Genomic DNA, 14,709 nt, shown 5'->3' with positions numbered 1-14,709 from the left:
CGACAGACGTATTACGGTAGATGTTCGCGACAGTTATGGCGCGTTTGCGGCAGCATCATGGCAGCGTACGGAGGGAGTTTTGAGAGCGCAAACTGCATTAAATCAAGAAAAGAGTCCAAAAGAGAAGAAAGAGAGCTCGTTTTACAACAGGTAAAACAAATTAACGCTTTAAACTAATGTTCAGTCATATTAAATATTTAAAACCTAGCAGAAAAAGAAGCGAATGCTGTATTTGTCAGCTTTGTTTACATTCACGTTTCATGTAACTTATAACGTTACGTTACAGCTCGATTCTAAATTAATGTCTTTATTTTCTAATGTTTTGTCTCTTTAAGCGTGTTTTGAGATTCTTTATATGTCGTTTGTCAATATTTGTTGTTTATTTCGATGTAAATATGTTTCATTATAAAAGTAATTAATGAAATATAAAAATTGTTGTCCTTGCGAAAGTATTATTAAAATAATTTACAACATCTTTCATACCCTGTTATAAAATGCGATGTTATATCAGCATTAAATCGAGAAAAATACGTGTCCAAAATACAAATTGTTTAAGAGAGATTTTTTCTATATATGAAATAGTATATAAAAAAGTACAGAATATAAAATGTAATTTATGTTAGGAAAGAAAATGTATTCTTTAAATAAATTATTTATTTTGAAAAAAGAAAGCCAGGCTGACTTTTCAAGCTCCCTTTTTTCAGCAAGATAAATATTTCATTATGAATTGATATTCTCTAAAAACAGTGTAAAGTTATGATCAAATGTATTCATATTAAAGGCAATGTTGTTAAAATTGGATATTGGATTGGATTGATCATAATTAATTTCACTCAATATTCAGATAATACCCACATACTACCTTCAGGTGTCACTAACAGTCCACAAAACAAGGTTCATCCTAGGACAAAACTTATAGATGATGAACAAGGTGGTGTGCAAATTTGGATGATAATGGTTGTGATTAATTCACATTTGCATTCAGTATTTGTGAAACAATTTTTTTCCTCCCTCTGTACAGTAAACTCTCATGGTATCTGATTTAATAAAGCGCCATGACCTTCAGATATGTTCTGTTGATGATCTATGATCTGTTATTGAAGCATTGTAAAGGATGCATCAGCATCACCATAATTTTTTTTAAGCTAAATAGAAATATGGAAAAAGTATATATAAGATGAGCACATAAAAAACACAACATTTTTACTATAAATATAAAAATAAAAGTTCATTTAATAATGGTATAAAATGTAAGTTAAATAGAAACATTTACAAGACATTAAAAATGACACAAGCACATATTTTTCTAAAATTAAATAAAAAAATATTAAAATTACAATTGTTATAAAATGAAAGATAAATATAAAAAATAATATAAGAATAAAATTACATGAAATGTCACCAAAAATCTAGAAAAATAAAATAAAATTATAAAACAATGTTAATGTAAAGATTTTATAAATACTCTAATAGAATATTAATGCTAAATAATGAATATTTAAAAAATATACGATGTGAAACAGCATACAGTGATACAAATTTCAAACAAATGTATGTTTTATTTTAGATGAACTCACTTCTCTGCGTGTTTAATCATCTCAGAAATAAACGTGCTTATGATGTTGCATTTTGAGCAAATATAGAATGTCATTCTGGGTGGTTTACAAATAGAAAATTAAAAAGCTGCAGAAATAATACAAGTGGTTTCCTATTCCAGCTGTAATCTCTGATGTGTCCAGATCTTACTGTGTCTGTTATCTCTCTGCCAGCTGTGTTGGGTTTTCTCTGTGCACACATTTACCTTAGTCATACATAACCCCGACAAACCTTTATCACCTCAGTGCACAAACGGATGCAGCAGACAAATATGATATTAGAATTTAAACAGCCTGAAATACTTAATCTGCTTTCAGAAATCCCCACTTCTCCTGCTTCTGTATCTCTCTGTAGGCAAAAGAGAAGTATGAGAAAGAGGAGCGGAAGAAGGCTGAGAGGAAGGCCAGGGGCGAGGACACATGGATGCTTCCGGATGTTGACCTGCGACTGCAGCAGATAGGCCAGGTCAGAGGTCAAACTGTCAAACTCAGAGGACGACAAGAAACCCAAACAAATGTGCATGTGTTTATTGAAGATGAATCATAATTGGACTTATCTCTTCTGCTCACCAAGGCTGCATTTATCTGATAAAAAATACAGTTATATTGTGAAATATTATTGTGATTTAAAACAACTATTGTTTATTTGAATATAGTGTAAATTGTAATTTATTCCTATGCAAAGCTGAATTTTCAGCTTCATTACTCCAGTCTTCAGTGTCACATGATGCTTCAGAAATCATACTGTAGAAATTAAAATGCATGAAAGCTAGTTCATGTTATTTTTAACAAGATGTGGTGTACCCCGTCTTGGGTCTCTCTTCACACTGGATTCAAATTTTGTGTTGGTTTTTTTTTTGGTTTTTTTTTTCACACAGGAGCATACAGTGAAAAACAAGAAAAAGAAAAAAGAGAAGAAAGCCAAAAAGAGTAAGAAAGAGAAGAAAAAGAAAGCCAAGAAAGAGACAAATGATGAGGAAGGTGCATCTTGTGACAGCTCTGAAGTATGTACCTGGATGTTATGTTTAGCCCTTTTCATCACATTTAAGAAATAGTTCACCCAAAAGTGAAAATTTGCTGAAATATTACCCACCATCAGTTCATCCAAGATGTAGATGAGTTTGTTTCGTCATCAGATTTGGAGAAACGTAGCATTGCATCAGTGTCTCATCAATGGATGCTCTGCAGTGAATGGGTGCCGTCAGAATGAGAGTCCAAACAGCTGATAAAAACATCACAATAATCCACAGCACTCCAGTCCATCAGTTAACATCTGGAGAAGACAAAAGCTGAAACAAATCCAGCATTAAGACATTTTAACTTCAAACTGTCGCTTCTTGCTAAAACCCATAATAATGCCTCCTCCAGCTTTTGTCTTCTCAAGACGTTAACTGATTATTGCTTGTGGATTATTGTGATGTTTTAATCAGCTGTTTGGACTCTCGTTCTGACGGCACCCATTCACTGCAGAGCAACTGGGTGAACCATTCCTTTAATCCACACTTAAATTCTCCAGGTATTTCTGGTTGCATTATTCAATTTTTTGCAGTAAACTGTGATTTGTTTTAGTATGAAATCATATTTTCTTTTCAGGACTCTGTGGACGAATGGGTGGAGGCCCCGGCTCTGTCAGGGGGCGGAGACAAGGCATGGAAGGCGGAGCATGAAGCCACGCCCACTGTCAGCTCAGCCAGTGCTAACCAAGTAAGAACCGACTCTACTGTTGCGGAGTGAGTTTTGTTGGTTATCTGAAATGGGCCCCAATATAAGATACCGTATTTTCCAGACTATAAGTCGCACTTTTTTTTCATAGTTTGGCTGGTCCTGCGACTTATAGTCATGTGCGACTTATTTATCAAAATTAATTTGACATGAACCGAGAGAAATGAACTAAGAGAAATGAACCAAGAGAAAACATTGCCATCTCCAGCCGCTAGATGGCGCTCTATGCTGCTCAGTGCTCCTGTAGCCTACACTGAAAACATAGAGCGCCCTCTCACGGCTGTAGACGGTAAAGTTTTCTCTTGGATCTTGGTTGTAAATAAATGCGACTTATATATGTTTTTTTCCTCATCATGACGTATTTTTGGACTGATGCGAGTTATACTTATAGGACTGTGTGTGTGTGTGCGTCAAAGTAGGTGATTGTTGTCCTACACAGTAAAGCCACTTGAGGAAACTTCAATACTGTTATTAGTTGAATTGAAGAGCTCTCTCTGAACCGTGAGGGCGTTCACACTGACATCTGTTTTCAGAGCCAGCAGAAGTCAATCTGAAGCCATGTGTGTGTTTCTAGCAATGTGACAAAGATACGAAAGGTTCAACTTTGCACGAATGGACCGAGATGCACACAAATGCTCTTCTGTCCTTTAGAGTAGTTATTTTTAGCAGCAATAAAATAGCTTGTGGGGTCAAAATAGAATAGGATTTTTTTTTTGCCAGCGATGCCTCTCATTTATGACCAGATTTTCCAGTATGATTAAGAATATTTTGTTTTTTTGTAACCTCTGTCTATTTGACTATTCTTAGAGAGACGAATGGATGACCTTTGACTTCCTGGCGATGAAGACGACCTCTCAGGCAGAGAGACGAGCACAAAAAGAAGCAGAGAAAGAGGCGGAGAGACAGAAAGCAGAGTCTATTGAACAGGTGAGGTCCACGAAGACGTCAGTGCATTTGTAATAAGTGTTAAAGCAGTCTGTTTAACTGTTCAGTCTGTTCAAGCCAGTTTAACGACAAAGTCGGGCATCTTAAAAAAAATCTCCTGATAAAAAAAAAAAAGGTCTATTATTTCCTAATGAGCATGCTGCTTTCAAAGATGTCTATAAAATCTATTACACATGAAGATTTTTCATAATTGATCCTAATAACAAATGCAGTCAAATGCAAATAGTTTTGGTTTTAACAAATATTTTTTATCCTGTTTTAACATGTTTTTGGCCTTGAATGCTGGTATAGCATTAAAATACACAAGCAAAGAGTTTGTGAAACTGAACTTTTATTATTAACAGACAACTGGCCTGTTTTAGCGTAATGCGTTTCTCAATGCTGTGCATCTCTGCAGAAATTGCTCTTTTAAGTGTTTTCTTTTGCAAAGCATCTACAGCAATTTGTGTAGTTCAGTACAAGTGTGTCATAATTTAATATTCTTTATTTAATATATATTATCTTGATGCAAACAGCTATTAAACTTGGGTTCAGACCATGCAACCAAGTATTAAAATAAGCACATTTGTAGTGGGTTTTTGTGTTTATCATGTATGTGTCTCTCTCTTTCTCTCAGGCCGGTCTTCACAGGTTAGAGTTGAACCCTTACTGGAAGGACGGAGGAAGGGGTCTGCCCCCGGAGGACACCTCCAGTACTGCAGTTAAAAAAGGTAAACGCCGAAACCAAGTGTGATGATCCAGAAGACTCCGAAAAAATATAGTTCCTAAACACTGAGAAAAAAAAGATTTTTCTAAGATTATTGGAGTGCATTTTACACAAAACTACTTTCTTGGTCTCCCTGCTTCATTGTTACTTGTCACTCTTGTAGTTATTTACTAGCAATTTCTGAGCGGAAATTGTTTACATAAATGTAAACAGTGTAAAGCAGTTCAACATTGTCCTTTCCATTTTTTTTGTTACTATTCTTCACCTCTTTTTTTAGTATGAAGTCAATTGATTATACATCATTTTAGATTATTCAAATTTACTTAAACCTTCTGAAACAGAATGACTTTTTGTTAATTGTATACCTTGTGCAATTTATTCTGCGATCGCCATGAAATATCCTTGATGCTGAGTTAGGAAAGTGGATAAAATAAATAAATAAATAAATTAGAAACAGAAGCCAGAAAAATTCAAACCGAAAACATGAAGCTTATGAAAAAATAAAATGAAATGGGAACACTTATTAATATATGTGTTTCATATTGCAGATTATTATTATTTCTTTAAGAAGTTTAAATTATATTCTGTAAAATTATCAATTTTCCTATATATTATATACTATTTAGTATTTGTAATAATATAATAATAATATCAGATTTCACAGTGTTCTAGCTTTTCACAATGCTTTTTACCTGTGCAAAAACTGCATTTGTGAGCATCTTTCACAGACATTTGTTGCGATAAACAACAATTTTTGTCTCCTGTTGATTTATATTTCATGTGCAGAATGTTAAGAATGTATTCAGGTATCTGTAATGTCAGATCAAATTAACATGGGCCATAAAAAACATCTTCACAGTCTGTGTTCTCTGTTCAGAGTTGTGTAAAATTTCATGTGTTTCACCCTAAATGTAAAAAACAAGACAAATTAGCATTTACACATTGGTTTTTTTAAGCTAAATTGGCTGTTTGTGACAAAATGAGCTGCAGACGTTATGCATAAGTTGGACTATGTGGAACTATAAATTTTGTAACCAATGTTCTTGTAGAGTGAGTTTTTTATTTTTCATGATTCATTCAATGCATTTTCTTTGTCATTTAAATATAGTGTTTCACTTGTCACATGACGTTTGGCATTGAGGTTAAGCTGACAGCGCAGCTCTTATCTGAGCTCTGTTCAGGCCGAGCGGGAAGTGATTATTTAACAGATGTTTTACACTGATTTCTCTCTGTCTCCGCTGGAGTGGTGAATGATGGAGGGGTGAGCTGGCTCAGGAAGTCATATCAGAGGATGAAAGAGCAGGCTGACAGAGAACAGCGCAGTCTGGAGAGCGTGGTGGCGGAGAGATACGGGGTGAACACACACACACACACACACACACACACACACACACAGAAGCGGTAAACACTAGCATCTCTCTGTACTTCAACACACTGTAAAGTTGCTTCCCTTCTGTGATAGTTCTCAGTTTGTGCATGGCAGTGTTTCTTAATTTGATTCATATTTAAAGAACTAGCTTATAATAGTCATTTGTTCATGAAACTGATCAAATCATTGCTGTTGTGCAACCAACAAGGACATGTGATGCAACGTAATGATGATGATATTGTACTATTTCACACTGTCCAGTTTTACTCTTTAGTGATATTCGGTTTAGACAGCAAGATCGTAACTCATCTAAAATAGAAAATCTTACTTTGCGGAGCTTCAGATTGTGCAACAGTGCATTTTGTAGAAAAATGTTTTGCTCTTCACTGTCTTCCTACAGATACGCTCTGAAATACATCAGACTTTTGAATCAAACATTACAAATTTTGTCTTAAAGTAAAAAAAAAAAAAAAGTATCATAATATGAAATGAATGATTCATAGTTATTGATTGTACATATAAAATACAATACATATTACATTTATTGCAAAATAATATCTGAATTTATTATTTTAATATATTGCAATATGTTGTATATTCATATATAAATTAATATATTTGACATTTATTTCAAAATAATTGCACAAATATTTACATTTGTTGCAAAATAATATATTTCAATAGTGTATTATTAAATATATTTTAATATAATGTTATAACATATATTAGTATATAATTGTAAATGAATAAAATACAAATGTCATTGATATGTAATGCAATATTGTACTTTTATAAATATATATATATATATATATATATATATATATATATATATATATATATATATATAGAAAGAGAGAGAGAGAGAGAGAGGAAAACAATTGTTTTAAATACCATATATAATAACTGATTATAATATATACTTATTATTATGTATTAGTTATTGTTAATAATTAATTAATTAATATTTTATATATATATATATATATATATATATATATATATATATATATATGTATATATGTATGTGTGTGTGTGTTTTAATCTTCAGGACTCATGGGTGGTACAGCTTGTAAATATGCTTTTATAAAAAAAAATTTAAAAATATATTATTTTTTAAATGTACGCTGAATGATGACTATCAGATTCGTATACCATCAGTTAATACCTCTGGAACCTGACTTTTTTTTAAAATGAGTGTAAACTGTAGTGAATTAATTCTGATTCAAGTGGAAACAGGCTTTAATGATGTGTTCTGATGGTTCTCTGTTCCCACTGCAGTCGATGGAAGAGTTCCAGAAGAAACTGCGAGAAGCAGAAGAGGCAGCGTACGGAGAGAGGGATGAGAGGAGAGGAGACCGAGAGAGATGGAGGAGAGACGACAGAGAAGAAGGGAGGGAGAGATGGAGGAGAGGAGACCGAGAGGACAGACGGAGAGACAGATCTCCACACGCTGAGAGAGAAAGAGAGCGAGACTATGAGAGAGGATCTCGAGGCCATGACGAACACCCTCCGAGATCCCGGCCGGATCCAGACGAGGATCGGCATTCCCACAGACACAACACTTCCTCTCTGTCCAGACTCAAGTTCCTCAAACCCTCGGAACCTGTTGAGGGTGTGAGTGGAGGGGCGGGGTTCAGGAAGGCGGGGCCGAAAGGCTCTACGTCCAATCAGAGTGCAGGATTCCGGAAACCTGTTGATGATGATGACGGTGTTGTGCATGCCTGGAGGAAGAGCAGCGCTGTGCAGGATCCAAAGGAGACGCCGATCCCATCGAAACACACAGAGAAGAGCGCCGCCCTGCTGGAAGAGAGCAAAACTACAACAACTACAACAACAGTGAGCAGGTCAGAATAAAGGATCATGTGGTTTTAGAAGAGATTTCACTATATGTCATTCTGACCTTTTCACCCACATTAGAAGACAGTTTTTCAACATTTCACTTGTTTAAAATAAGACAAAAAAACTAAAAAAATTGGATATTTCCCTGATATTTCTTGCTTTAATTCACCCCCTTAACTGCTGTTTTTTCTTTGAAGAACCAGGATTTCACATTTATACATTTTATAATGAATATTTATTTATCTACACTAAACTATAATTATTATTAATTAAAATTAATTATATTATTTGAATACAATATTATTATAATATTTTGTAATATATGGTGTATATTTATGTCTAATGTGTGTGTGTGTGTGTGTCTATATATATAATATATATGTATGTATTTGTGTATGCATGCATGTGTGTGTGTGTGTGTGTGTGTGGGTGTGTGTAAATGTACATATATGTAATTACAAAATAATATATTTATTTTGCAGATAAATATGTGTGCCTGTAGACACAAAAGCAGTCTGAAGTCTCTGGAGTATATTTGTAGCAATAGCCAAAAAAACATTGTATGTGTCAAAATTATAGATTTTTCTTTTATGCCCAAAATCATTAGGATATTAAGTAAAGATCATGTTCCATGAAGATATTTTGTAAATTTCCTACAGTAAATATGTTAAAACTTAATTTTTGATTAGTAATATGCATTGCTAATAATTCATTTAGACAACTCTAAAGATGATTTTTTCAGTATTTAGATTTTTTTGCTCCCTCAGATTCTAGATTTTCAAATAGTTGTATCTCGGCCAAATATTGTCTTCCAAACAAACCAGACATCAATGGAAAGCTTATTTATTAACTTTGAGATGATGTATTAATCTCTAGTTTTGTGGTCCAGGGTCACATAATAACATTTAAAATGTATAAAATATTTCATTGTAAATATAAAAACAAAAACCTAAAAAAAATGTGTATCCAGTAATCACAAATTATTCATTGGAAATGTCATCAAGTGAGGGAAATAATTTTTTCTATACAAGTTTTTGACATTATTTTATACTTTTGTGAACGTTACTTATGCTAAAACTGATTTGGTTTTGTCATTCGACCAGTTCAGAGAGCGAGGAAGAGGAGGAGGAAGAGGAAGAGGTGATCCTGACGGATGAAGAGATGAATAAACTGGGAGCCAAACTCGTCAAGGCAGAACTCATGGGAAACACGGTGAGCTCATTAAAACACTCCGTGTGATCTAAACATGATTGTTTAGTAGGAATCTCACAGTCTTCATGTGCTAGAAGTAGACTCAGATACTGATGGTATGTTTTGATTGTGTGTGAATAATCACAGCCGTTGGTGGAAAAACTGAAGGCTCAGATGCAAGCGGCCCGTCGAGCCAAAGAGAACCGAGCTCAAAGAAAAGCCCAGAACAAGCCGGTGTCTGCACCAACAGACTCAGAAAAGGACATGGTGCTGTTCAGGACTGACCCTTCAGGACGAGCCTGGCCGGTCAAAGCCCCGTCCCAACCGCAGGAGCCTAGAGGAGGACGGAGGAAGCAGAAAGCGGTGAGACACACTGCTCTGAAATGATATTATAGTTAACTAGAACTAAAACCATAAAAACAATATTGCTTGAAATAATATTAATATTAACTAAAATGAGGTCACGTTTTCTCCTCTTCTGTGATTTTTAGATCGAGACGCACCAGGATGGTGAGCGTGTGCGCTATTTTGATGATGACGATGGTATGGATCTAAGAGAGATGGTCAGACGGGAGAAGATGAGCTCTGCTGAAGATCAGAACGCTCTTTATTCACGCATGGCAGCCAAGGTGAGCCTCAGTGTCCTTTACAGACTCTTAACACACCAAACACTGATTGATGACTCTGTGGAGTCCAGCCAGTCAGCAGAAAACAGTCTGTGTTTCTAAAGAGTTCACAAAGATTTAATATGCATAAAAAAAAAACAGATTCAGGGTTGGGTTATTACTGTTTACTAAAACTATTAAAAACTTCATTACTTGAATTCAATTTTTTGAAAAAATAAAATAAAATATTTCTTTACATAAAATAAACTTTAACTGAAATTAAATATGAAAACGCTTTATTTCAGTAAGTTTCCAATGTAACATTTCTCATTTTAGTTTAATTGAATTTGATGTACTGACATAAGTAAAACTGAAATATTAATAAATTAATAAAAACTAGATAGAATTATTTAAAACAAACAAAAACGTATAGGAAAAATAGAAAATGGAATATAAAAACTGATTCAAAATATTAATACAAACTATAATAATAATATCTAAATGATACTAAATAACACTGATTGAAATAGTATAAACATAAACTGAAATAAAATATAACATAATAAAAGCTTAAACTTTTTTTTGCTTAATTTTATGTTAAAATAACTAAAACTACAACTAAAAAAAAAAACTAAATAGAGATTACATTACAGAACAAAATGACTAAATTAATATTCAAATTAAATGTGTTACTAAAATAACACTGACTGCGTGATTTTCAATGAGAGTGCTGTTGCTTTGCAATAAATTTGTCTATTTTTTAGCTTTATGCAAATGGGCATCAATGTAATTGCTATTTTTAGCCTGAAGACATTAGAGCACATGTGTGACGTATTGAAATATTTGTCCACTTTAATAAATCAGGCCTGAGTTTGTGAATGCAGACGTGTCTGAGCTGGTCTATGTTCAGCAGATGGTGGCGGTGTGATCAATCTCTCAGTCTGTCCTCTTCTCTCTGGCTCTCGTGTGAGTTGGTATTTCTCTGATTTTAAACCTGGGCAGGGCTACTAAAATCTCTTATAATAAACTAAGACGTCACGGTTACCATGGAGAACAAAAATATAAAAGTGACAAACATTTGCACATTTTAACGTCTCTCTCTCTCTCTGCCAAGTTACCATGGCATAGCAGCTAAGTGTTATTAATATATTTATGTCACCAGTTTCACCAGTAGCCGTGTCTGGTGTTGTGTGTGTTTGTGTTTGTGTAATTGCAATGCGTGTAAGGCTGCGTCGTATTGCATTAGTTTCAGCTGAACTACGGAACGTTCCACTCCGTTCAAACTTTTGTAGAGAATTTTTAGAATGTTGACGTCACATTTGTAGAATGTTCGCGGTTTAAAATCTAACTGACAGCAAATTATTTTGCCCAATAAATAAACAACTGGTTTACTTTGCTCCCTTAAAATTGCATGCATACTGAAATATGCTTGGTGTTTTTTACCTTATCTTTTTATTAATTATTTATCTAATGAATTAAATAATTAATTTGATTTGAATTATTAATTAATTTAATTAATTCATTTGATTTTTAATTATTTTATTAATTTTAATTAAAAATAATAAATCCATCTGATTGTTTAATTTATTTTATTATTTTAAATTCAAATGTGAAATCCAGTTTAAATGTATAATTCAAATATGAAAATCTCCTTTGGTTCACTGTAATACAATGTATTATTTGTTATTGTAATATTTGCAACTTCGTTGATTTCTTATTTATTTATTAATTTGATTCTTTCATTTACATTTTAATTTTGATTTGAAATAAATAGAATGTAAAAATTGTTTGCATACTGAAATATGCTTGGTGTCTTTTTCCTCATTATCATCTTTGTTTTATAACATTTTAGACTAAAGTTTGTGCCTTTCTCATGGTCATGCATTAATAGATTTTACACAATTTGAAATCTCACCAAACAGCAATCATGCTATTGTAATATTTGCATGCTAAATATGCAGTTGATTTTCTCACTTGGGTTTATTTGCATAATTACATTTTTCATGATGGTATGTTTTTTGCAACTTTGTTGTTGTCTTTCCTGATTTGTCATTTTACTATACATATATATATATATATATATATATATAGTACAGACCAAAAGTTTGGAAACATTACTATTTTTAATGTTTTTGATAGAAGTTTCTTCTGTTCATCAAGTCTGCATTTATTTGATCAAAAATACAGAAAAAAAATAATATTGTGATATATTATTACAACTTAAAATAATAGTTTTCTATTTGAATATACTTTAAAAAATAATTTATTTCTGTGATGCAAAGCTGAATTTTCAGCATCATTCCTCCAGCCTTCAGTGTCACATGTAACATCAGTCGATCACATGATCATTTAGAAATCATTCTAATATTCTGATTTATTATGAGTGTTGGAAACAGTTCTGCTGTCTCATATATTTGATCAATAAAAGGTTAAAAAGAACTGCATTTATTAAAAATAAAAATAAAATTCTAATAATATATATTCTATTAATATATTTTCTTTACTATCACTTTTTATCAATTTAACACATCCTTGCTGAATAAAAGTATTGATTTTATAAAAAAAAAGAAAGAAAAAAAATTACTGACCCCAAATAACTGACCAGTAGTGTATATTGTTATTACAAAATATTTATATTTTAAAAACATAGCTTCTTCTTTTTTTTTTTTTTTATTCATCAAAGTATCCTAAAAAAGTATCACATGTTCTGAAAAAATATTAAGCAGCAGAACTGTTTCCAACTTTGATAATGAATCATCATATTAGAATGATTTCTAAAGGATCATGTGATAATGATCCTAAAAATTCAGCTTTGCATCCCAGAAATAAATGATATTTTAAAGTATAATAAATTTAAAAACAATTATTTTAAATTTTAATAATATATCACAATATTACATTTATTTCTGTATTTTTGATCAAATAAATGTAGGCTCGATGAGCAGAAGAAACTTCTTTCAAAAACATTAAAAATAGTAATGTTTCCAAACTTTTGGTCTGTACTGTATATACCGGTAGTAACTCTTTATAATAAGGTTCCATTAGTTATTGCTAATTATTGCATTAAATAAAAGTTACTAACAATGGGCTATACATGTTACAGTATTTATTCGTCTTTTTAATGTTAATTAATAAAAATACAGATGTTCATTGTTAATTCAGCTCCATTACATAATACAAACAGATGTGACTTTTGTCACAGAATTTTTAAAATATACTAATAAAAGTAAAAAAGAAACACTAACTTAAATTAATAAATGCTTTCGAGAATTTTTGATTGTTAGTCCAAATTAACCAATGATATAAATTTTGTTAACTTTGTTAACAAGCTAACAAATCAAAGCTTATTGTAAATTTTACCTTATTTTTATTATTTATTTAATGTATTAAATAATCATTTGATTTTAATTATTAATTTATTTAATGCATTCATTAATTTCATTTGAATTATTTCATTAATGTGATTTTTATAATTTCAAAAAATACATTTAATAAAATCTTCTTTTGATTCTTTAATTTATTTGATTTTTATTTATTTGATTTTAAATCAAAATATGAAATCAACTTAAATGTCTAATTCAAATATGAAAATCTCATTTGGTTCACAGTAATACAATGCAATATTTTTTATTGTAATATTTGCAACTTTGTTGATTTATTATTATATTTATTTTATAAATTCATTTACATTTACATTTTTATTTGACATAAATAGAATGTAAACCCAGCCACAATGATGTTATGTTAATATCTTGATTGGTAAAATGTCATTTTGACTAGTGAATTTTTATTTTATTGCAAACTGATTTTATTATTCTTGGCATCTATTTAACCGCTTAATAGCCACTTTTACTGTGCAAACACAGTCATGTGTTATGTGTTGATTCTTAAAAAGTCTTCTATAACCCAGATGTGACAAAACCTGCATTTAAATGAAACCGAAAATGCAGATCTAGTTGTTAGATTGGTATATGTAATCCAGACAGCTGTCAGATAAACCACAGACCTGCACACAAGCTATCCTTGAAATCTCAGCTCTGTCTAGGATTTTATTTGCATTAGCTGGAGTCAGAAAGCATAAAAGCAGAGAATAAACTTAGAAATGAAAGTGCAGACAGACTCTCCAACACCCTCACTGTCACCCTGGCTCCCCTCCATCTGTCAATCAAACATGACAGTGTGAACAGACACGCCTCCCACACAGATCACCCGTTGCTACGGATACATTGCCTCTTTGTCTGCTTGTTAAAGCTCTCTCGTGTGTGTTGTAGAGAAACACACATGCTCTGTTAGTGTAATCTCTGTGGCCCGGTCGCATCTGCTACTGCTTTCTGGACTCTGCTTCAGATAATGACCCGCAGCCTGCAATCAGCAGTGAATCCGCACCTAAAACCCTCAGTCAGATCACATGACCACCTGCCGCCCAATCAGATCACCTGACCTCTGTTTCTCTCGCAGAAGTGCATGGTTTCTTCCTAATCTGGCTATTATCATTCCTATATAGGATACGAGATAATAATTAGGGCATCTTAAATCATAGTATGTGAAGCTTCCAAAATTCAGATCTTTCATGTATTTTCATGGCCACATGACATGCAAGTAAATAGATAAAATATTTAATCTTTAATTACATTTATTTTATAAGGTTATTTATGTTTTATTAAATAGTGTTTTAGTGGTTTGACTTCCTAGTTTAAGGTTTAAAGTCGAGTGAAACCTGTTTTTAGTTGTAAT

General features: G+C 32.3%; 1 protein-coding gene across 1 annotated transcript in view; it reads left to right on the top strand.

The window, feature by feature from the left end:
- The first annotated feature begins 4 nt into the window (after window positions 1–4).
- The window catches only part of cwf19l2 (CWF19 like cell cycle control factor 2), a 27,973-nt gene continuing 13,268 nt past the window's right edge, over window positions 5–14,709 (top strand). Inside the window, exons 1-11 of the mRNA XM_059513848.1 lie at window positions 5–150; window positions 1,951–2,061; window positions 2,474–2,599; window positions 3,189–3,299; window positions 4,125–4,244; window positions 4,879–4,972; window positions 6,213–6,322; window positions 7,619–8,176; window positions 9,290–9,391; window positions 9,518–9,733; window positions 9,862–9,999. Coding sequence (XP_059369831.1) covers window positions 58–150; window positions 1,951–2,061; window positions 2,474–2,599; window positions 3,189–3,299; window positions 4,125–4,244; window positions 4,879–4,972; window positions 6,213–6,322; window positions 7,619–8,176; window positions 9,290–9,391; window positions 9,518–9,733; window positions 9,862–9,999 — 1,779 coding nt within the window. The 5' untranslated portion in view covers window positions 5–57. The remainder of the gene's footprint in view (window positions 151–1,950; window positions 2,062–2,473; window positions 2,600–3,188; window positions 3,300–4,124; window positions 4,245–4,878; window positions 4,973–6,212; window positions 6,323–7,618; window positions 8,177–9,289; window positions 9,392–9,517; window positions 9,734–9,861; window positions 10,000–14,709) is intronic.

This window comes from Carassius carassius, chromosome 28, assembly GCF_963082965.1.
Source record: "Carassius carassius chromosome 28, fCarCar2.1, whole genome shotgun sequence".
NCBI lineage: Eukaryota > Metazoa > Chordata > Actinopteri > Cypriniformes > Cyprinidae > Carassius > Carassius carassius.
This window is presented reverse-complemented; position numbering and strand designations above follow the sequence as displayed.